Source organism: Malania oleifera, chromosome 9 (assembly GCF_029873635.1).
Source record: "Malania oleifera isolate guangnan ecotype guangnan chromosome 9, ASM2987363v1, whole genome shotgun sequence".
Taxonomy (NCBI): domain Eukaryota; kingdom Viridiplantae; phylum Streptophyta; class Magnoliopsida; order Santalales; family Ximeniaceae; genus Malania; species Malania oleifera.
In genome coordinates this window covers 37956032-37980987 of record NC_080425.1, presented here as the reverse complement: position 1 = coordinate 37980987, position 24956 = coordinate 37956032, and the positions used below count along the sequence as shown (strand labels likewise).

Genomic DNA, 24956 nt, shown 5'->3' with positions numbered 1-24956 from the left:
AATCAGAAGGAATTTAGAAGTACAACCAAACATGACTGGTCTCTTAACATAAAACCCATTGAGTGAACCGGCTCTGTTTAGAGTCCATTCAGTGCAGACAAACGCCCCCTAAGACAAAGTCTAGTGATTTAACAAGAAAAATGACCTAATGGATGTGGCAAAATTTTAAAATTATTTGGCATGGTAAAATGAACTGCATTTTCTTAATTTTTGATTAGTTGAAATACATCTATAGATTTACTCTAGATTAATATTGAGTTCAAATTCATCAACCTTGTCATATGTCCACTATAGATCAAACTGATGCATTTCAACAAGAAAAAAAAGTATTAAAAAAAAAGAGTTCATATTAGTACCATGGCTGCAATCTGAGTTCAACCGCTACTTCACTCTAGAAGAAGCAGCTTGATTGGGTTCCTCTTTTGACCATTGATGCAGCCTGATATTTATTGTCCTTTTCATTACATTGTGTTTTGGTATGTTTTTATTTTTTATTTATTTTTAAGCTGTATGGTTTAAGGGTTGATGTACATTGTTAGCTCACACATCCTAAGAGGTGAAAGCTTATGCTTTTAGGTAAAGTGGTTGCTTAACATGGTGTCATATCCCTGGAAGTCAGGCATTTCTGGTTGACTGTTTTTTGACATTTGTTTGTTAATATCCTTGCCTCCCCCCCTACACACACACACACACACACACACACACACTAGGGGTGGTGTGTGTTTACCTCTCCACGTGCAATCGGCTGCAGACTTGTGGAGGATTGTTAAGGGTTGATATTCATTTTTGGTGTCCAAGTATTATGTGAATGGCTGAATGATCTAGCCTTGAGTTCTGTATATTATATATAGACTTTACAAGAATGCTATACATGGAAAGTAAATAAAGTCTAGCATGATTCTAGCCCTATACATATAAACTATAATCTATCAAACCCTATACATGTAAACTAAAAATATATGCTAATTGTACAAAATAATGAATTGAAAAATAAGGAAATAATTATGGGCTGAAGTAAGGAAAGAAATCTTTTGCTTTGCTGTTTCGTTGACAGCCCCCCTCAAATTGATGTGGGTTGATCAACAAGCATCAATTTGCTACTTAGGAAGCAATGTCGATGACAAGTGAGAGCCTTGGTGAAGATATACGCAATTTGTAATTTAGTGGAAATGTGTGGAAGAGTGATAACACGAGCTTCAAATGCTTCACAGATAGAGTGACAATCGACTTCAATATGCTTCGTGCGCTCATGATAGACAGGATTGGCCGTGATCTGGATAGCACTCGTATTATCGGCATGTTGAGGTGTAGGATCGGTCTCAGAAAAATTTAGCTTAGCAAGCAAACCTTGAAGCCAAATAATTTCAGAACAAGCAAGAGACATCACCCGATATTCAGATACCATTGATGACATAGAAACTCAGTCTTGCTTCTTACTCTTCCAAGAGATCCATGCATCACCAGTGATGGAGCAATGTGTATCCGCACAAAACAGCCCAATCAGCATCGCTCTAAGCAGCAAGGCGAGTAGAATTGCCCGTAGGGAAGAATAAACCACGGGTAGAAGTGCCCTGAACATATTGTATGATCCTACGGACAGTCGCCAAATGAAGATGACAAGGAGTCTGAAGAAACTGGTTGACTTGCTGTACAGCAAAAGAAATGTTTGGTCTAGTAATGGTGAGATAGACAAGACTACCCACCAACTTCCGGTATAAACTGGGATTAGCAAGTAAGTCACCCTCCTCTTTGCAAATCTTGACATTTAATTCCATGGGATTATCAACAGAAGTACCCTTTTGAAGGCCAGCTGTGGCCACCAAGTCACTAGCATACTAATGTTGATTGAATGAAATACCTAAGGGACTACGATTCACCTCAAGACCAATATGTGAGAGACCCAAGATATTTCATATAAAAGGACTTTGAGAGATGAGTCTTGAGCTGAGCAAGTAAAGCAGAATCGGAACCAGTAATCACAATATCATCAACATAAACCAAAAGAACAACAATACCCGTGTCTGATTTCCGAAGAAACAATGAAGTGTCATACTTGCTTTGCTTGAATGAAAATTGTAATAAAGTAGTGCGGAATTCATCAAACCAAGCCCTCGGAGCTTGTTTGAGACCATAAAGAGAGCTACGAAGCTTACACACATGTGAAGTCGGAGAGGGAAACAAGACCGGGGGTGGCTTCATATAAATACACTCTTTAAGATCCCCGTGAATAAAAGCATTCTTGACATTCATTTGATGTAGTGTCCAATCATTGGAAGCAGCAATAGCCAGAATCGTACGAACAATAGTTATCTTAGCCACAGGAGCAAATGTGTCTTCATAATTGACACCATATTCCTGATTATTCCCAAGTGCAACAAGGCGACCTTTGTAACGATCCAAACTTCCATCAGATTGGACCTTGTTTGAGTGAACCCATTTACAACCCAGAGGAACAATGGTGGGAGGACAAGGCTCAATGTCCTAGGTATGATTGGCCTCTAGGGCAACAATTTCTTCCTGCATAGCTTGTCGCCAACAATCATGCTTGGCAGTGTTCGAGTAGGATGTGGGAATATCTAAATTGGACAATGCAGTAGTAAGAGCTGAAACATAATTGCCAGAACTTGAAGAGGGAAACCCATACCTATCTGGGGATACAGACACTTGAGAAGAGCGACATACCAAAGGATCTAGAGGTGCTGCAACTGACTAAATCTAGAGCGTGGTAGGATCAGATATCGGATGAGCTACTAGAAGAGACTGTGGGTGGGAGCGTTGCGTATACACAATACCTGCTTTAAAACGAGAATTGACTTGATGAGGATCTGAGAACTACTCCTCAAAGGAGGGAAGAATCATAGTAGAAGAGGAGGATATAGAGGACACATGAAAGAAATGTTGATTTTCAAAGAAAATAACATTCCTAGAAATGCATGTACGATGTAACGTAGGATCATAGCAAACAAATCCCATTTGACACACATTATATCCCAAGAATGCACATCGAATAGATTGAGCAGATAATTTATGTTGCTCATGAGGAGGTAAATGAACAAAACATACACAACCAAAGGTACGAAGGTTATCGTAACTAGGTTGCTTAGCAAATAAGCGGAAATAGGGAGACCCCATGAGTTGGACTTGAGAAGGTAAACCACCAATAAAGTAAGTAGCAGTTTTCAGAGCCTCAACCCAGAACAAGGATGGAATAGAGGATTCCAGCAAGAGAGTACGTACCACATCTAGGAGATGATGATTTTTCCGTTTGGCTACTCCATTCTGTTGGGGAGTAGCAGGACATGAATGTTGATGAATAATACCTTTAGAAGCCAAAAATGCCTGAAACTCAGTAGACACATATTCACCACCATAATCTGTGCGTAATGTCTTAATAGAAGCAGAAAATTGATTTTCAACATATTCTAAAAACTCAGTGAAAGTATGAAAATCCCCAGATTTAGAGCGAAAAAGGTAGACCCAAGTAAATTTGCTATGATCATCAATGAAAGTCACACAGTATTTAAATTTTTCATGTGAACTAACCAGGGGAAGGTCCCTAAACATCACTATGGATAAGATCAAAGCACTGAGAAGCTCTATTAGCATGCAAAGGGAAGGGAAGTGTTTTGCTTTTACCAAGTTTGCAAGAGGCACACTCAAGAGATAAAGAAGAACGTTCTTTATTACCAAGTAAACCAGAGTTCAGTACATGAGATAAGATCTGAGTTTTGGGATGGCCTAAACGACTATGCCACACCATACTAAGATCTGAAACATCATTACAAGCAAAAGACTTTATAGAAGAAACTGGAGAACGTGTTGGAATAGGCAAAAAGTAGTGGAAACAAGTGCCCCACTTTAGGTCCCTTCACGATCGGCTCCCCCGTTACCTGGTTCTGCACAACATAACTATTACCAGAAAAATTAACAGCACATTTGTTATCAACTAATTGACCAATAGAAATAAGATTTGTGGAAAGTTGAGGAGCAACACATCAGTGAACTTAGATGAGGCATCTTCAACAGCAGCTATTAGCAAAGAACTACCATTGGCAGTTTGAATAGCAGATTGATCAGCGTAGGGCCGAACATGACATAGGGTAGTGGCATTATTCGTCATGTGATTAGAGGCACCCGAGTCCACATACCAGAGTTCAGTAGAATTGTTACCTTGGAGCCCCACGGCTGATAATGCCGAAATTAGCATCTGTTGCACCATTACGGGTGTGCAGTAAATTGCTATAGGAGGTGTTGGAACAGAGGAGTCACCTGAAGAAAAGCCAGGGGCCGCAAAAGTCACTGTGGGGGGTACACTAACAGAAGCTTGTAATGCCTAGGCCTGATGATTATGCGGGCAGATATGACAGTCTTTGATAATGTGACCATTCTTTTTGCAATAAGAGTAGACTTTCTTGGAACACTTAGCAGCGATATGCCCAAATTCTTTGCAGCAAAAACACTGCAAGGTGCTAGTATGCGCAGGCGGTCCTCGTCGTTGAGCAGTATAAGCCATAGGGACAGACCCTAAACTACCATGAGATTGTGCCAGAGTAACTTGAGTACTATGCCGTTGTTCTTCACGAAGTAAATCACCAAAACAAACATTTAGAGAAGGAACAGGAGAGCGATTCAGTAGAGACAAGCGAACAAATTCATACTTGGGGCGGAGTTTCATAAGAAATTGATCACGACGAGTTTACGACTAGTCTCGTGAAGATGTTGAATAATGGGAAGAGAGGCAATAGGAACATCCTCAGTAACTAGATCAGAATATTCGTTCCAGAGTCAAAAACCCCGAATAATAGTCTTGGATGGAACGATTGTCATGTTGAAACATGGCAATCACATGCTCTAACTGAAAATGACGGGCACCGTTATCTTGATGATATACTGTATTTTAATAAGTTCGCATGGATTGAGCGGTGCGATAAGGTCGCAAGTTGGGGACAATATGTTTCTCAACTTAGCCAAGAAGCCAAAACATAATTTGAGCATCAAGCACGGCCCATGAAGGACGAGCCGCTGAATCCTTGGCACCAAGCACAGCCCATGAAGGACAAGCTATTGACTCCTTGGATTTATCAGAATTGGCTGCACAATTTGTGCCATCAATATGACCCCAAAGATCTTTTCTCTTTAGGAAAAGTTCAAATTGAAAAGCCCACGTAGAATAATTGTTGCCCGTAAACTTGGCACACAGGTGCGGAGTCCATGCTAAATAAAGGAGAAAATTGAGAAGCCCAAAAAAAAACAGACTGTGCCGAAAGAAAAAGACCAGCAGAAAATCTAGAAGCCCAAAAAGTAAACAACGCAGGTACAAAGAAACCAAGAACAACCTGCCTGCACTAAAAAATAAATCTTGAACAAAAAAAAAAACCTGCTGTGCCGAGAATCACAAGGACAAGAGAAGCACCAGAAACAGCAACAGAGAGAACCAAGATCAACCTTCCTGCACTTAAAAAAAAAAAAATCTTGAACCAAGAAACCTGCTGTGCCGAGAATTAAAAGGACAGAAACCTGCTGTGCCAAGACAGAGAAGTACCAGAAACAGCAACAGAAAGCTGTTGCCTTGCTTGACGAGAGTCACAAACAGCAACAGAAAGCTGTTGCCTGCTTGCTGAGAATCACAAGGACAGAAATCTGCTGTGCTGAGACAGAGAAGCACCAGGAACAGCAACAGAAAGCCGTTGCCTGCACTAAAATAAATGGCAAACCAGAAATCCTGCTGTGCTGACAGCCACTCAGCCACAGAAGTACCTAAAGAACAGAGAACAAAAAAATTCTAGAAGAGAAAAGAAACCACAACAGCCATGAAACCGAGAAGACAAAACAATTCGAAGGGGAAAAACTTAGCAGTCGGCTGGCTCTGATGCCATGTCAAAGTATTGTGTGAATGGCCGAATGATCTGGCCTTGAGTTCTGTATATTATATATAGACTTTACTAGAATGCTATACATGGAAAGTAAATAAGGTCTAGCCTGATTCTAGCCCTGTACATGTAAACTATAATCTGTCAAGCCCTATACATGTAAACTAAATGTATGCTAACTGTACAAAATAATGAATTGAAAAATAAGGAAACAAATGTGGGCTGAAGTAAGGAAAGAAATCTTTTGCTTTGCTGTTTTGTTGACATTTGGCTCACAACCTGCTAACAGTTTTGTTTTTCTCAGCTACTGTTCAGGCATATTTCAAGCTGCAAAGACCAGCTTCACGGCTTGTTCAACGCATTGGAAGATTAGAGTATGACATATTTGAAGAAATAGGTTTGCCAGAAACGAAGGTTTTGTTTCAAACTTCTGCCATATTTTTTTTTTAGAATTTTGATTTGTTTTAGTTAAAGCAAAAATTAACAAACAAAAATAGTATCTGCAGGTTGTTGTTCTATCCATGCACCAAGGAAGTGACCCTAACTATACTGATGTGGTGTTTGGTGTTCTTTCTGATCCAATGAATGCGTCAATAAATCCAGTGCCATTAAGTGTTCTGAGATCATCTTTAGTAGATGTATTCCTTCAGCAGTTCAATCTGACTTTGACAACATCTGTTTTTGGGAAACTATCTTCATTCGAGATTTTGAAATTTCCAGGGGGAATCACTATAATCCCTGAGCCGTATGCTTCCTTTTGGCAGATACCACAGATCCTCTTTAACTTTACTCTCAATAATTCTGTATCTGATATACGGAAAAATTTCAGTGCGTTGAAGGAGCAGCTGAAGTTTGGGTTGCGTTTGAAGTCCTACGAGGTATAATTTTTTTTTTTTTTCTATTAACTTTCTTGCACAATTTTTTTCATGAGATCAATGGGGTGTGTTTGGACTGGTATACAATACCTATATCTGGAACACCTTTTTAGAAGCTTGGGGCTTTGGTGCTTGTAAGATTCAGGATTGGAAGTGGAACATATTGAATCCTCTGGTTATGATTTTAAATATCGGTCGCGACTGCTATGTAATGTTTTTTGGGTTCCCGATATCGTTATATTCCGTGAAATCGGTGAGAAGAAAAATCAGGCCTGCAATGGCTGTTATAGACCGTGACCATTACGTAAGCTGCTATGGCTGTTGGCATAACAGATGCAGGGCTGTTACGACCAAAATATTTTTTACTTTTTAACTTCTCTCTTTTGTTTTTCCCCCCTTTCATAAATCATTCTCAATATACAGTGGGGAGAGAGGGGAGGAAAAAGATTATACTTTTTTTTTTTCAGATACTCACAAGAGATGCATTAATTAATAATTTGATAATACTAATTTGTTAAGAAAATATTGATATTTATGTTCTATATTTTTCAATTTCAACTTTCTTTTCTTTTCTAGTTATTGTAAATTTGTCTTATTCGTATGTCTTATGTGTTTAATAGATTAACAGAGTGTATAATGTATCTTGTTTTATTAATTATTTTATCACACAAGAATAATGAAAAAGTATAAATGCACACACACACATAATTTTTTTGTCAATGGTGGTCTAAAACAAATGTGAATTTCTTGTCCTTACCAAACAACTTAGTTGAACTAAATGATCCAAAATACACTAAAACTCTTTCTAAGAAGGGTTAAAGCTCAAAACATGCAGATATACTAATTTGCACGCGGTCGTGTGTGCTGCGTGTGCTTGAAAAAAATTCACAACCATTACATCCACTTCCTGATATGTAACATCTGTTACTCCCGCTTCCTGTTACACCTGTTACCATTACGTTACACTACCCACTACCACGATTTAAATCCATGCCTCTGGTAGAGAATCGTACTTGGATCTGAAGATGGTCTGGACCCTAATCCTATCGTATATTGAAATCAGGGATTAAGAAAGATATTTGGGATTGAAACTGCGGTAACAGGCTATAAAAAATCTGATTTGACTTGTATGATAAGGTTCAAAAGACCCCATTGGTACCTTCACTTTTGTATTGAATTTGATGACTGATGTTTAACTTCTTTTTTCTGTGTAGAATGTGTACATACAGGTGACAAACAAAGATGGCTCGACAAGAAATCCACCAGTTACAGTTCAGGCTTCAGTTACATCAGATCTGGGGAGCCTTCCGCCTCAGAGATTGAAACAGTTGGCCCAAATAATAGAAGGATCCCCTTCTGCAGAGAATCTTGGCCTTGATAACTCAGTTTTTGGTAAAGTGAAGGAAATAAGTTTATCTTCTTACCTAAACCTAACACTTAATTCAACTCCTTCAACTCCTCCAATTCCATCTCCGGCTCCTTCTCCAGATCTTTCTCCATCTTACTCTCCAATTCCCTCACCTTGCTTTAAGTGCAAAACTGCATATCCAAATCCAAAAAGTGGAGCTTATTATTCTTTGCCTCCCATTTCAACTTCTACACCGTCTGGGGTAACTGCCCATCCACCTTGCCCTTGTCCATATGGTGGTCTTAGTCCAAGCTCTTCAACTGGTTCTCAATCTGAATCACCCATTCCGTCTGCTATTTCATTCTCCGTTCCTAGTCCTTACTCACCTCTTATGGCTCCTACATCAAAATTATCCCCTGATCTATCACCTGCTCCTGTGGTATCATATGGTTCTGGTCCAGGCCACGAAAAGGGAAGTAGGAAGGGCTCGAAATATCGAATTTCGTCATGTAAGTTATTACAGCCAATTTATGTGATTATATTTTTCTTGTCTCCCATGTCATAGTATTGTTCACGATATGATCTGTTCCTTATTTATTTGGCTCATTTATTTAAAATTTTGAATTCTAGTCATCAATTGATTTGTAAATGAAGGCCAGAATGAGTGGCAAACTGGTTGTTAAATGGTGATTCTATGTTTTGGTTTCTTGTAAGTGGTTTAATCCATATCAAGGTGTTAGACATCCCATCAAATCTAGAGATATGGGGAGGGTCAGAGTAATTTTCCTTAATCTGCAATTTTAACTTTTAATTTTTGGAGTTGCCTTCAACTATGCTTATGCTTCATGTTTTTCAGAAAAATGTTTAGATTTTATTGAGGTGAAAGGAGCACATCCCCTCAACCACAAACACATCCCCATAGTCAAGTTTGCTATTTGTGTTGCTGTATATTATATTTAACAACTATCAAGTACTTCATGTATTGGAAAATATATGCATATATACAAAGACAACATAGAACATTTAAGTATGCAAACTCTCAGCTGCACACTAGACCCTAGGCAATTTACAGATTTGCTACTTGCACTCTTACTCATGCTTCTAATCATGCTTTATGAATTTATTTCCTCGAGTATGTCTTTGGCCATTGTTTATAAATTTTGACTGTTCTGATGGTTTGCATTTAGTAATTTGATTACATGCTTGTAAAAAAAAGAAATGTAACTCCAAATGCACAACGCTCTCATGCCATATCAAGGGCTTGGCAAGGCACAATATATGCAAACTTACCTGCATATTTGGAGAGGTTGTTTTGTAACTTGAGAGCCTTCATGTTTGGATGTAACTCTATTATCATGGTTTCAAGTTGCGTCTAAAATGTTACACTGAATGCACACAAGGATCCCACACTCTATTTGGATCTAGAGAGGACATGATGTACTGCTTTGCTAATCATGTGGTCAACACTATCCTAGTCCTCCCATGAACACTGCCATTGACTGTTTTGCCCTTTCCTGCTATCGCTGAAAGTGCTTTGTATGATTTTGTGGCCCTAGAAGGCTGTGAGATGGTATCTAGTTTGCTCAATACAAATTGATGGAGGATAGTAGAGAAATACGAAATTGATGTAGAAAAAAGAAGAGAAAGGGAAAAGGACCTGAAGAAGAATAATGAAGAGCCTTAGATACAATTTCGCCTAAAAGCATAAGCTGTGAGGTTGTGGACCATCTATGCATCTCAAGCCTTGACATCCCCCCACATGTGTTACTCGATTGCATGTGGAGAGAGATAATGAATCATAAATAACACCATTATAGGGAACATGATAATTTTTAGCAAACAAATGGCAATTGCAAATAGTGAGATTAGACCCTAGGACCTCATGTCAGCCATGGCTCTGATACCGTGTTAGGTTTTCCAACAACAAACCAATGCCAAACCAAGGGTTGGTCTATTAAAGGCAACTGCCACCACAATTTAAGGGTTACTAAATCCTTACTATCTCATTTGAACTTGTTTTAGGTCTACCCTTACCCCATCTAATGCCACTAACGGTAACTAGCTCATTCCTCCTCATGGGTGCACTATTTGGCCTACGTTGCAAATACCCAAACCATCCAAGTTGCCCCTCCCTTATATTATCTTCTATAGATGCTATGTGTCACGGACCCCCAAATTAGGGGTCGTGCGGCACTCGTTGAGAGCTCTCCCCCGACGAGCCAACCAACAATCACACGTTCAAGCCTGCAGGCACGAGCACTAGGTGAGTCTCAATACTCAAGAGAAACAAGGGACAATATGATATCACACGAGCAAGATATTCACATACACGGAATAAGACTACAACAATCATGTATATCACAATCCAAGGCAACAAAACACCATAATGAAAAGGACTACTTGTATTATTTAGATCCAAGAGAATAACCATATAAACGTTAACACAAATAATCATAGATTCATTCTAAATCCCTGGAGAATACAATTAGAGCAGTATCTCTCTCTCCCTTTTCCCTATTACATTGTCACTCCCTAACATCCTCCCCCACTCATTTTATCGACGTCCTCGTCGATGTGTTGTAGAAGGCCTCTTCACTCTGCTAATGTTGAAGCTAGTGTCGTTGTTGTCGAATTTATGAAATCTTCAATCTTTCGTATGGCTGCTGAAGGTTTTCTGACTTTTCCCAACTGTTTTTTTCTTCTCCCAGCCCCATCCACTGAACCAGATATTGTTGTTGTTGACGACCTTCTTCATTGACGACTTTGTTTGCAAGGATCTCCTGAACATCTTTGTTTACAGGCTGCCTTCTGGAAATTGTTGATCTCCTTATCTTGATCTGCTTCATCTGTGTGGAATGGCTTTAGGTTGCTTACGTGAAACATCGGATGGACTGGTCGTCTGTGGCTTTTCATCCACTCTGGTTGTTCAAGCCGATAAAATGCATGCCCCACCTTCTTGATCACTTTGATTGGACCTTCGTAACGGCGTAAAAACCTTTTATCCTTGTCGCGAAGAAATCAAAATGTCTCTGGCGGCACTTTTACAAGAACCAGATCTCCAGTTTCAAATTGTTGTGGTCGTCGCCCTTTCTCTGCCCATTTCTTCATTCGCTTCGATGCTTTTTCTAACTGAGTTCGAGTGACTTCGATGTTTTGCAACCAATTCTTTGTGAATTGGTATGCTTTTGGGCAATTTCCTTTGTATGGACCATCCAGAGTGTGCGGGAGAGTCGGTTGTTGACCCGTCACAATCTCAAAAGGGCTTTTATTTGTTGTCAAAGATTTCATAGAGTTAAAACAAAATTGTGCCGTGTCCAGTAAAGCAGCCCAATTTTCTGATTTGAGTTTACAAAATGCCGCAAGTATTCTTCCAGCATCCCATTAAAACGTTCGGTTTGACCATCTGTCTACGGGTGGTAGCTGGTGGACAGATTAAGGTTTGAATCCATCAAGCGAAAGAGTTCATCCCAAAATCCCCCAGTGAATCTGATATCCCTATCACTGATTAGGCTTTCTGGAACACCCCAATATTTCACCACATGCTTGAAGAATAGCTGAGTTGTCTTCTCTTCTGAACATGACTTCGAAACTAGTACGAAAGTTGCATACTTTGAAAACTGATCAATCACCACCAAAATCGTGTCATGCTCCTCTACTTTTGGCAATGAGGAAATGAAGTCCAAAGAGACACTCTCCCATCGCCTTGCAGGTACTAGCAATGGCTCCAACAAACCTGAGGTCTTCTTTCTTTCTACCTTGCCTTGTTGACAGATCAAGTAAGTTTTGGTATAACTCATCACTTCGTCTTGCATATTTGGCTAATAGTATCCCTGTGTAATCAATGCATGGGTTCTTCGCCATCTAGGATGTCCAACTCACAATGTATCATGACACTCTTTTAGTAAGGTTTTCCTCAAGTTCTCAGCTTTAGGCACGTAGACTCTCCTGCCTTTAGTCATTATTAGCCCATCTTCTACCCAGAATTGTCGTGTCTTCCCTTCTTCTATCAGTTTGCTCAATGTCTGCACCTGCTGGTCTGTACTTAAATGTTCCCTGATAAGATCTTTCAAAGGTAACGCCACTCTACTAGTTGATAAAATGATTTATGAGTTTCAATGCTGCCAATTCGGTTTTTTTGCTTAAAGCATCAGCCACTTCATTCGTCTTCCTTGTTTTGTATTCAAAATCAAAATTAAATTCAGTTAGCTTCTCTTGCCAATGGGCTTGTTTTGAGGTTAGTCTTGGTTGTGACAAGAAGTGAGTAACTGCCACATTATCGGTTTTTACCACATATTTAGACCCCAAGAGATAGTGCCTCCACACCTGAAGACAGTGTACCATAGCAAGAAGCTCCTTTTCTTGCGCTGTATAGTTTCATCTGGCACCCGTTAATTTTCTACTTTCAAAAGCAACTGGATGCCCTTCCTGCAAAAGAACTCCCCCTAATGCAAAGTCTAAGGCGTCTGCTTGTACTTCAAATGACTTTGTCACATCAGGAAGGATTAGCACAGGATCTCCTACAATCTTTTTCTTTAATTCAACAAATACTGATTGACACTCTTCTGACCACCCCCATGGTACCCCTTTCCTCAGTAAATTTGTTAATGACACAACTCTTCTAGAGTACCCCTCTATAAACTTTCGATAGTAGTTGGCTAGCCCCAAGAAGGATTGCAGTTCTAACGTATGTAGGTGCTCGCCATTCTTTGTTGGCTTGTACCTTTGTTGAATCCATCCGTATCTGGCCCTCTTCAATGATATGCCCCAAGAATTTAATACGCTTTTGAGCGAAAGCACACTTCTCCCTTTTTACATATAACTGATTTTCTCGGAGTTTTTGAAAGACTTGCCAAAGGTGATCTTTATGTTCTGCTAAGGATGTGCTGAAAACCACTATGTCATCAAGGTAAACAACTTCGAATTGATCAAGGTAGTCCTGAAAGCCTGATTCATTAAAGTACAAAAGGTAGCAAGTGCATTTGTTAACCCAAAAGGCATGACAAGGAATCCAAAGGCTCCATACCGGGTGACACAAGTGGTCTTAAGGTTCATCTCTCTCTACAATGCGCACTTGGTGATATCCCGATCTCAAGTCCAGTTTAGTGAAATATTTAGCTGTACTTAATTGGTAAGAAATATCGGCAATCAACGGAATGAGATACTTGTTGCGAACCATCACCTTATTAAGAGCTCGATAATCTACACACAAACGCAAACTTCCATCTTGTTTCTTCTGGAATAATACCGGGGCCTCAAAAGGTGCTTTTGATGGGCGGATGAATCCTGCTGCTATTAGATCATTTAGTTGCCTTCTAAGTTCAGTTAACTCAGGCGGCGCCATTCGATAAGGGGCACGTGCTGACGGTTTTATCCCCGGCAAAAGCTCAATTTCGTGGTCAATCTGTCGTCGAGGTGGTAAAACGCTGGGTAGTTGTTTTGGGATTACCTCCTTGAATTCTTCTAACACTTCCTTAATTTCAACCGGATATTCGCCTATTTCTTTATTTTCTGAAACTACTAGTAGAACCACGAAAGAAAGTTCTCCTCTTTTTACTCTCTTCTTGAAATGGAGGGCTGAAAGCAACTTCCTCTCATCGAAAGTGTTGTAGGCTGCGGGAACTGCACAAGGTGTATCTCCCATTATCACAAGGCAATTCATAGCTGGGATCGGCATTGAGCGTGTCACTTTAAGAAAATCTATCCCCAATATCACATCAAAGTCATCGAGGGGTGCCATGTTGAAATCAATTATTCCATACCACGAACCCATTTGGCAGGCTACTTTAGGTGCCACTCCCACCGTGGTTAACGCTTCAGAATTCACTGCTTTCAACTTTCTCACATCCTTGTCTACTTGTAATTCTAATCGCCGAGCTTCTGTATCAGCAATGAAATTATGGGTGGCCCCTGTATCAATCATGACCTTGATTTTCTTTCCATTCAAAAGTAGATCAACGTACATTAAGCCCTTTTCTTAAGATTTGTTGGTAACTACTTGACGCTCTAATTCCCCAAAAATCTCAATGCTCCCACCATATTCTGCTTTTCTTCTGGGGTTGCTGTCGGGGTTTCGGTTTCCCCTCGAAGGGCCTTTAGAGTATTCAAAGCCTTTCGTTCAGGGCACTCCGCCACTCAATGCGGTCCCATGCAAAGGAAACACGAGACCGGAAACTGACGCTCCCCACCACCTATTCGTCCACCCCTCCACTCCTTAGTCATGGACGCTCTTCTATCTTTCCAAGAACTATTCATTTCCCTGTCCCTTCCCCCATTTGTGGGCTTATACACTTTATTGGGCCTGGAATCATTATTGGCTGACGTTGGGAAATTTCGCTTTCCAGAACTGTCTGAAAAGTCATCCAACCGTTCCGCAGCGCAAGGGTGGAAGAGAGGTCACTAGCTCCTTGCCGGGGCATTTCATTCTTCGGCCATGTCTTCAAACCCCGGAGAAAATGAAATAGCTTATCTGATTCAGTCATGTCTATGATGTCCAACATCAAGGCCTGATATTCCCGTACATAACTCCTTATTGAGCCGGTCTGTTGCAATTCAACTAATTTGCACCGTGCTATGCACTCTACATTTTCTAGATAGAATTGGGTCTTCAACGCCTGTTTTAAACCGTCCCAGGTATTAATAGCACACCTATTGTGCTGAATATCATTCCTTTAGTTCTCCACCACAATTTAGCATCCCCAACAAGTTATATGGTTGCCATATTTACTCGGTCCACCTCCAGATCAACTCGTGAGCACATGAAGTAGTGCTCCATATCAAAGAAGAAATTATCTAGTTCCTTTGCATCTCGAGTACCCCCAAAATTTTGAGGTTTCGGTACCTTTAATCGAATACCCTCACTTGGTTCCGCAATCGGCCTTCAGGCTATCTGTGCCACTGCATTCACTTTCACCATCATCTCTTGTAAATCCCTCTAAACCTATCTCTTGTAAATCCCTCTAAACCTAGTCCACAGCACTTTGGACATTGCCCATCTCCTTCAAATCTTCCTTCAAAGCACTGATGGACTCCTTAACATTTTCTACAAGGAAATCGAAATTATCCGTTAGCTCCTGTAAGGAGGCCTCAAGCTCTATTGGCTCTTCCCGTTGGGATGTTAGAGATGGCAATATGCCTTCAATATGTTCCAACCTACTCTCAAAGGCTTCCAATTGCTCGATACTCCTTTGGAGGGCCTCAAGCTCCATTGGCCTTTTCTCCAGTGATTTTACACGTGGAATGAATTTTTCAAGTTCCTCGATTCTCTCCTCAAATTTTGATATCCCATAGAGAATTCCTCTAAGGTTTTCTTTGGCGGCCTCAAGCTCTGTTGGCATGCCTTTCTCCTTTATCAATTTTGCCACCAACCCTTAGAGTTCACAGCACGTTGTCTCCAAGGTTACAAGTTTTGTCTCAAGCGCCTCAATGCGCTATACTTTTCTAGACTTGTTTCTCATGTTACCACTCATGGTGCTCGCACACATTGTGGTCTAATACCAACTGTTACAGACTCCCAAAATAGGACTCAAGTAAGGGCCGTGCGGCACTCGTTGAGAGCTCTCTTCCGACGAGTTGACCAACAATCACACGTTCAAGCCTGCAGGCACGAGCACCAGGTGAGTCTCAATACTCAAGAGAAACAAGGGACAATATGATATCACACGAGCAAGATATTCACATACACAGAATAAGGCTACAACAATCAGGTATATCCCAATCCAAGGCAACAAAACACCATAATGAAAAGGACTACTTGTATTATTCAGATCCAAGGGAATAGCCATACAAACGTTAACACAAATAATCATAGATTCATTCTAAATCCCTAGAGAATACAATTAGAACAATATCTCTCTCTCCCCCTTTTCCCCATTACATTGTCACTCCCTAACACTATGCCTAACTGCGAATATGTTCATCCCTTAATTTTTCATTTAACACTATACAACTCATCCATCTTAGCATTCTTATTTCGACAATTTATACTTTTTGGATATATTGTTTCTTAGTTGTTCAACATCTTGTTCCATATAGCATAGTTGGTCTTATGGCCATCCCATAAAATTTTCGTTTTAATTTTAAATGTATTCTACTAACACATTACACGTATGAAACACATCTTCATTTTGCCCACCTTTGCTTTAACTCTATGTATAACACCTTAAATTTCTCTTTTAACTTGCATAATAGATCCAAGGTATCTAAATCCTAGTAGTGTTATCAATTTCTTGACCATCACATTTAATCTTTTCTCCAATATTCCTTTTACCATGACCGAAATTACTTTTCATATATTCTGTTTTATTTCTATTTATCGTTCCACTGTACCTAAAAGCTTAAGCTTTTAGCTTGTGGGCCAATAATGCATATCAAGCCTTAACATAGAAGAAGGAAGAAGTGTTGCTTGTACTTTAGAGAGAGAGGAGAACATGGGAGGAAAATCCTGATTAGATTTAGATGCCAACTAACTCCCTGACATATATAACTAAATGCCTTGATACATATATATTGAGATTTAGATGGTTTAGGACATTTTCTGTGAGGGGGGAGAGAATTTTGTTTATGAATTAATAGAGGTACAACCTTTTTTACACTTGACCAAACCTTTGGAAGGGTTGTATAGTCAAAATTTCACCTGGAATAACTTTACTATTATTACATGATAAACGATCCCCCTTTCCTAGTTAAGAAGAAATTTTTTTGGCTTTTATTTTGCCCACTCGTGAAAGTTATTAAGTATTCTTGTCATTTTATAAAGTAGATATTCAATATCACCAAATTGTAGGACATGGAATAATTTAAAATTGTGTCACCAACCACATTTTTATCTCCTTGTCCATGGCCTTCATGTATCCTTTCATAACCTTTATTGTTCTTTCTAATGTTTGCATAAACCTCCCAATGTTTGGTGAGAGATGGAGCTGCTGGATTGGGGGCTGTTTGCATAATGTGAGCTTCTCGGTTTTAGTGAATGATCTAAATCTTGGTTTAAGGCTACGAGAGGGATTAGCTGAGGTGATCTTCTTTCCTTGTTTTTGTTTGTTTTAGTGGCTGCTATTTTGAGTAGGATGGTGGATAGGGCTGTGGATGGAGGACTAGTGAAAGGATTGGAGGCGGGGAGAGTAGGGGTCAGGGTCTCGCACCTTCAGCTTGCTGATGATATTTTAGAGAATGATATACTCTCCTTTTTGAATATTTTGGGTCTCCTCCACATTTTCGAGAAAGTTTCTCAGCTTGAGATTAATATGGGGAAGAGCAGTATTGTGGCTATCAATATGCCTGATGAGAGTGTTTTTTTCCTCTTTTTTGATAATAAAAGAATTTCATTGATGGAATAGGAATGCACAAGATGGGGAGAGTAAAGCATCTCCTTTCAAAATTCTGGGTAACTCCAGGAAAATAAAGACAAAACAGAAGGAACATTAGAAACAACCCAAAAAAATCAGTAGGCTCTGTCAATTCAACAAGGAAAGCCAATTATGCTGAACATCCGAAAAACGCATCCCCCTGAAGCTCCCATTACCCACACAACAAAGAGAAGCCAAATGTTGAAACTTCTCCCAAACTCAGCAATGCACGTGTTTCGTTCCATCCACAAACTCCAATGGACAGAAAATAAGGCACAATTCCATGACTCCTTACCCTCCTTTTTCCTGCCAAAACCAACAAACTGAATTGCCAAAAACTCCTCCAGTGTCTTTGGGCAAACCCAGTATTCCTAAAAATAATTAAATAACTTATTCCAAATCCTCTAGGAAAAATCTCAATGTAAAAAAAATGCAAATCAGTTTCAAAGCAATTAAAACAAAACACATATATGCTGGGAGATAAAGCCTTTAAAAGTCTTCTAATCCATAGCAAGTTATTGGTGTTAATTGTTAATCCTATTAAGCTCAATCAGCTAGATAAAAGCTAACTTATCCCAAATCCTCTAGGGAAAATCTTAATGTAAAAAAAGATGCAAATCAGTTTCAACGCAATTAAAACAAAACACACACATGCTTGGAGATAGAGCCTTTAAAAGCATTCTAATCCGTAGCTAGTTATTGGTGTTAATCCTATTAAGCACAATCAGCTAGATAGAAGCTAACTTATTCCAAATCCTTTAGGAAAAATCTCAACGTAAAAAAGATGCAAATCAGTTTCAACGCAATTAAAACAAAACAGACATATGCTTGGAGATAGAGCCTTTAAAAATCTTCTAATTCGTAGTAAGTTATTGGTCTTAATCCTATTAAGCACAATCAGCAAGAGTAACAAGGAGGATAACTCCTCCATGTCCTTGTCATTCAATGGTCTCCTAAAATGAAAATCCCAAGAAATTAAAAGACCACCCAGTTCCACAATGAAAGAAGAAATAGATCCGTTTTGTTTTGAGCTTAATCGAAATAGGCGATGAAAAGAATTTGGACAAAACAATATTCCCCAACCATGGATCTTTCGGAACACGAATATTATAACCCTAACCCAATAGTATAGGGAATAAAGAGGGAATAAGTCTGAGAGATGGCTTTCGACGGACTCTCCAAAGAACATCTAAGGCCCGAATTGGTATCCTACCCGTTCCCATTGAGTCCAAATTTACTTTTTATAACTTCATGCCACAAGGAAGAAATCTCTAAAGGAAACCGCCAATGCTACTTGGCCAAGAGAGTCGTGTTTTTAGACTCCAAATTACCAAGACCCAACCCACCCTCCTGTTAAGCCTACAGACCACCCCCTAACTCATCAAATGATCCCTAACATCCCCCATCCCTGACCAAAGGAAATCTGTCATGATTCTGTCGATTTTTCTAGCCACACCCACAGGTATTTTGAAAATAAACAAAAAATATATCAGGATACTAGAAACACAAGCTTGAACGAAAGTAATCCTACCTCCTAAAGAGAAAAGCTCACCCTTCCAACCATCTAAATGCTTAGCCACTCTCTCGATAACAGGGTACCAAAAACTAGCAAATCTAGGATTACCCCCCTGAGGCACTCCTAAATAAGATAACGGCCTATCCAAATCAATACAACCTATCTCTGAGTCTAACTTCCTACCTTGATCCTCTGGCATATTAATGGTGGCGATACTGTTCTTCCCCAAATCGATCTTAAGCCTGAAAACCCTTTCAAAAATGTGTAGAATCCCCAAAATATTTGAAAAAATGACCTATGTCCTCTACGAAAAAGATAGTATCGTCAGCAAACTGAAGATTTGAAACCATTACTCCCTTCCTCCCCACTTGCAAGCCTTTCTCTAAATCTCTAACGACAGCTCTATCAACCATCCTACTTAAGGCATCACCCACTAAGACAAACAAAAAAGGGTACTAGCATCTGCTGGTTTGGGAAAAGATATATTATTTGGCTTCTCTTTGGTGTGTGGGTAGGGGAATTTTTAGGGGGTGAGCTTTTTTGATATTTAGTGCGATTGGCGTTAAGTGTTGGATTGTTAGTTTGTGCAGGTTTTATTTGCTCTTTTTAGATTTTTCCATTTTTTTTTTCTATGTTTTTTTATTTGGGTATTTTCTAAACTTTGCTAAGGAGATGTCTTGTTCTCTTAGTTATACATTCTCAATCTATTAGTGAACTTCTTTTTTTGCTATAATATATATATATTGTTCTTTCCAATGTGTCCATTCAAATAAGTTCCTTTGAATGTCTTTTCAAAGGTCGGTATTCCTTGTATAATAATACTTCATAACTTCCCAAAATTGTCTTTTAAGGTTTTCCACTAAGCCTAGTTGGGGAGCATACACACTAGTGACATTTACTATTTCTAGGCCTAGAGCTATCTTGATTTTTATATCCTATCCCCTATTTTTAACATTTATTACTTAATCTTTTATGTTCATGTCTACTATGAATCCCACTCCATATTTATGTTTCTCGTTTCTAGTGTACCATAGCTTAAATCCTGATTTTTCAAATTCTCTAGCCTTCTCCCCCACACATTTTGTCTCTTGAAGGCAGATTAAGTTAATTTTCCATCTAATCATTATTTTATTATCTCCACGCTTTTTTTCTGTAAGTGCCTCTATATTCCAAGTAGCTAATCTAATACTGTTTTCCTATTCTAACTTCTTAGCCCTCTGTTATCTAGACTGACCTAGTCTAGTCCACCCTTGTCCATTTTTTGCTGCACACTGATGCTATAAGTGCAACGCATTGCTTGTAGTGGACTCCCCAATGAATATTTGGTAAGGATTTATGTTGAAAAGATTTGAAAAGTTTTACACTGACTGTAAGCTAGTGTGACCCTGCTCCTTTATTTGTGCTTGGGGCCGACTCTGTGTACAAAGTTAATGTGTTTCAAACTGTTGAGTTTTATTTATTTTTAAAAATTTTCATTTTATGACAGTGATTTTTTTTTAGAGATGCAAACTTTTCTCAAACACTAACCACTGTAAGCAATCTAAACTAATTCAAACTAATCTAAGTTAATTAGTCTACTAATATCCTACCCTGCATCCAGTTCACACAATTAACTAAAGCACGTCCTAAATCCATATCTAGAAACCACACATACATCTCAATGAACTTGAAATCTAAAGCATGCCAATTCGGCGTGTGAATCAAAGCTAGACTAAAATAAAAACTCATGCAATAGCAGTTTTGAAAGATTTCTGTATAATCCAAGAATTGCAAATGGTTTTTGCCTTGACATCTGAGAAATGTGAAATCAAATGCATATGTTAAGCCTACAAACACACAAAACCTACTCTACCAACCAGCAATTAAGAACAAATTGAGAAAAATGCAAAACAGATCGAGAGAGGGAGCAGAACTCACTGATGTCCAAAAAAGAAGCTAGACAAATCTGATCGTGACGAATAAAGAAATGCTTCAATTGAAAACCCTAGAAATCCTTCACAAGAATCCAAATGAAAACCTGAATCTTGAGCAGAACAGCTGTTGGGCATAACGTATGAAACCCTTGGGGGTCAATTTCAGGCAAAGTTGGATGCCCCGATATAACAGGACATACGGCTGTCAAATACAGCAGTAAGTTATCCTTTGACACTGGAAATTTAACCTCTGATGGAAAAAAGTTCTACACCAAAAACAATCAAAGAATATGGAAACCAATGAGGGATTGTAAGAATTCCTCAATCCAATTCAAGATTCTATGATGGAGTTGAGGAGTTGCTGCTCCAAATGCTTTCCGGTTCGGTTGAGAGCGAATGGTCATGCTTGCTGAACTGGTTGAAGGGGGGAGAGAGGTAACAACCCTCTCCTTGATGAATCAGATGTAAACTCTAAAATATTCAAATTGAAATTGATCGACAAAACCCCCCTGAAAAGATCTCAAAGAAAACACGAGTGGACAAAATGAGAAATTAGAGCTCTTTATTTGTATCTGTCTGCTTGCACTGAAATGGAGCTGTCAAACACCATCCAGAAGCTCGTGCTCAACCTGACGAATCAAAAACTACTTTTCCCCCAAAATGTTGCTTGCTTCTGCACTTTATGGTTCAAGAATTTTGAAAAATTTCACACGAATGTGCTGTGTTCAAGCTCATCCCAAATCCAGATCTGCCAGAGAACTTCCACAGGATGTCTCAATCTCTGCCAGAGTTTAGTTTTTTATTGTTTATTTGTATAAAAGAAAAAAATTAATTAAGAAAGAATATAAAGAGATTATGAAAATCTAAATAAGAAAACCTCTCTTTAAACCTTTTCTGTTGTAATTAACAGGGCATTGTAGTTAAACTTACCTGACCCACTTAACAGCCTAGTGTTAGATGACCACTTTACCTAAAAGCTTATGCTGTTAGATTGTGACCAACATTGAATATTAAGCTTTAACACTCGCCAGCACATGCAGCCTGCTTGTACATGGAGGGAGAAACAAACAATAAATAACACCCATTACAGAAAATAGGACAAATTTTAACCACCACAAAATAAACATGGACTACAAGACTAGAATAAAGGGTGGTTGTACGTAGAGAGAGAAGCAAATGATAAATAACACCCATTACAGGAAATAAGATATCTTTTAATCACAACACAATAAATGCGGCTAACAACCCTAGAACCCAGGGCAGTTGTATGTGGAGAGTTAAATGATCGCGAAATAACACCCATTACAGGAAATAATATAACTTTTTAACCATCAAACAATAAATGTGGGCAACAAGCCTAGAACCCAGCACCTAGGACCTCCTGGCAACCATAGGATTGATGCTATGTTTGCTCATCATTTGACCTCAAAGCTTAAGCTGTTAGGTAGTGGGCCAACAATCTATATCAAGCTTTAATGCATAGTTTGCTTCTCCGCCTTTACAGTTATACTATGCTTTCTGTTTAATGAACCTTCTCCATAACTCATATCCTCATGCAGTCATGTGAAACACACTGGGCCTTGCATGAAGGCTTATGACCATCAACAGTGACCTCCAAGATATTCTGACCATCAACTCCAAGATTTTCTGACCATTAACATGGCCTCTAAAAGCTTCTGGCTAGCAACATGGGCCTTTGCACATGTTGGTCATGAGCCAGATCTTTTGAGCAACTGGCCTGTTCTTTTGGTAAACTCTGCTGGCTAACCTGGTAACTTAAGTTTTACCCAAGGGCTGGCTCAAAGCCAAAATTATTTTTAAATTCAGCCCATTTCACCCCATCTTGGCATGCCTAACCACCAAAGCCTGCCTAGCCACCTCTGTTGCGATTGTTGGATCCTACATCAATGATGAAAAGTCCTTTCCAAGGTAGCTTCTCAAGCCCAAAGAGAGAAGGATACCTTGATGATTGTATGCATATTATTGCAATGAAAAGTTTTATAATGTTTTATATCCAGAATTTTGGTCATTTTTATATATAGAAGGTGAATATATGGATAGTTGTGCATGTGCTCTAGTATTAGTGGTGCCCTAAACTCCTGTAGCTAGACCCTTACAAAATATTTGAGAGTTGCATTTTGGTCCATTTAAAGTTTTATTTTTTAGTATAATGATTATCTTTAAGCATGATTTTCTTGAATGCATTTTAGTTTGTTTGCATAGAATGACAAACAAGTAGTTCACTAATTGTATTCGAATTTTTTTATAAGAAATTCATATTTTTCAATATATATGTAATTTATTTATGTATTTTTTAATATAAAAAATGAAATTTCCAAAAGTCTTGCTCCTAGTGCCTTGAGGCTTACACGTCGCCTCATTAGGATTTGAACACATTGTTTAATACAAAGTAATCTAGATCATGTATCATGAAGTGAGCTTTGTCTAAACAAATTTGGATGGAATGAAAAAAAAAAAGAGGTGAAGGAAAAAAGAGAAAATTTGTCTATGTAGGATGCAAACTCCAATATTGTATGTATCCTGTTAATTTGTTTGCATAAATTAATGATGGTTATTTATGGAGAAATATTATGAGTCAAAAGTGGTATTACGACTTTATTTATTTTTTCTTTTTTTCTTTTTTTCTTTTTTTCCCTTTATTGTGATATTGGGCCTCCATATTTACATCCTGTGCGGTTTTTGCTTCTTTTCCAGCAGGTTCTTCCTACAAGAAGACCAGGCTATTAGTTTTGCCTGCACTTTTTGTAATATTCCCAATCCTTTGTTGGTGATTTTGATAGTTTTTTGCCCTCATCAAACACACTGAAACAGATTTGCCTGAAGCAAAATACTGCTGCTTACTGATGTTCGGTATTCAGTTTTGTTCTGGCTAGAGGAACAACTGTGAAAATGTCATTTGGATTTCCTATTTTTCTTTGGGCAGCCACAAATATGCACTAGTGGAAGGCGAATAGTAGGCTAAAGCCATAAAGGTGGCATTCAGATCATCTTCGAATTGTGTTTATAGTGTTGCAAGAAATGAGGGTTGTTCTTCCCGAAGGGAATTGCTCCTTTACAAAATGTAGTTAAAAAATTGTACACTGCCTTGCGGACTTCTGACATATTATTGTTTTATAGTGATCCAAGTGTAAAGAAATGTTCTGGTTTCTTATTCTTCTTGCACAGCATGTTTTGTTCCATGTGGAGTGGTCTCCCTAACCATGGTTTCTCAGGAAAATGTAATTTGAAAATAACCATGGTTTATTTTCAATTAGTGTAATACATTTATTACCTATAATTCTTCTTCCAGCGCTTTTTGGCTAGTTGAGTGGGAGAAGGCATGGTTATTGAGGTAATTAATTATTATTATTTGGTTCGGTAGGTATTCCCCTGCAGCTAATTAGAATGGACTATGGAGTAAGTTTCAATAACATTCAACTTTGCTCTACTTAATTAATTGAGTAATATATATATATACCTAATTACAAAAGCATTTATTTGAACATGTATGCAATTATGTAATTATTTACGTATGTAATTGGTTTAGTTTGACTTAATTATCTAAACCAATTAACATGCAAGTACATAATGACATAATTAGTGTAGTTCAAATATATCGATAGTCAATTTTTAACCACACAGATATTAAGAAGTTAATTCGAGATAAAAAATAAAAAAGAGAGAAATATCTCACAAGGCAACATACTAGTTCCATTCTTCTATGATTTTTTTTTTTTTGTTTGTTTTTGCAAATTAATGAAGAATTTCTATGCCAATCGCATATGGTTGACCAGTCTCTTTAGGGCGGTCAACCGATCTAGTGCAATTTTGAATTTTAAATCGTTTTCCATTCATTTCATCTTTCCATATTTTTACACAGTGAAAATTCTTCCCCTCTTATCTGCATTAAAAGGAAATCTTCAAGTTAGTTTTACATATTTCATTTTGTGTTCATAAGCATGTCATTTTGCTTTATTGCATATTTGAACATGATATGATTGATTTTGCATGATTTCTACGTATGCATATGAATTATGAGTAATTGCATGTCATCTATACTCAATTTAAAGTGGGATTGTATTTTGGATTC

General features: G+C 38.5%; 1 protein-coding gene across 2 annotated transcripts in view; it reads left to right on the top strand.

Moving 5' to 3' along the window:
• Positions 1-24189, top strand: part of LOC131164456 (uncharacterized) — a 30050-nt gene extending 5861 nt beyond the window's left edge. Inside the window, exons 2-5 of one of the 2 annotated variants that reach the window (XM_058121650.1) lie at positions 6175-6284; positions 6377-6748; positions 7960-8602; positions 23582-24189. In XM_058121650.1, coding sequence (XP_057977633.1) covers positions 6175-6284; positions 6377-6748; positions 7960-8602; positions 23582-23658 — 1202 coding nt within the window. In that variant the 3' untranslated portion in view covers positions 23659-24189. The remainder of the gene's footprint in view (positions 1-6174; positions 6285-6376; positions 6749-7959; positions 8603-23581) is intronic. The other variant, XM_058121651.1, reaches the window with a different exon arrangement.
• The last annotated feature ends 767 nt before the right edge of the window (positions 24190-24956 follow it).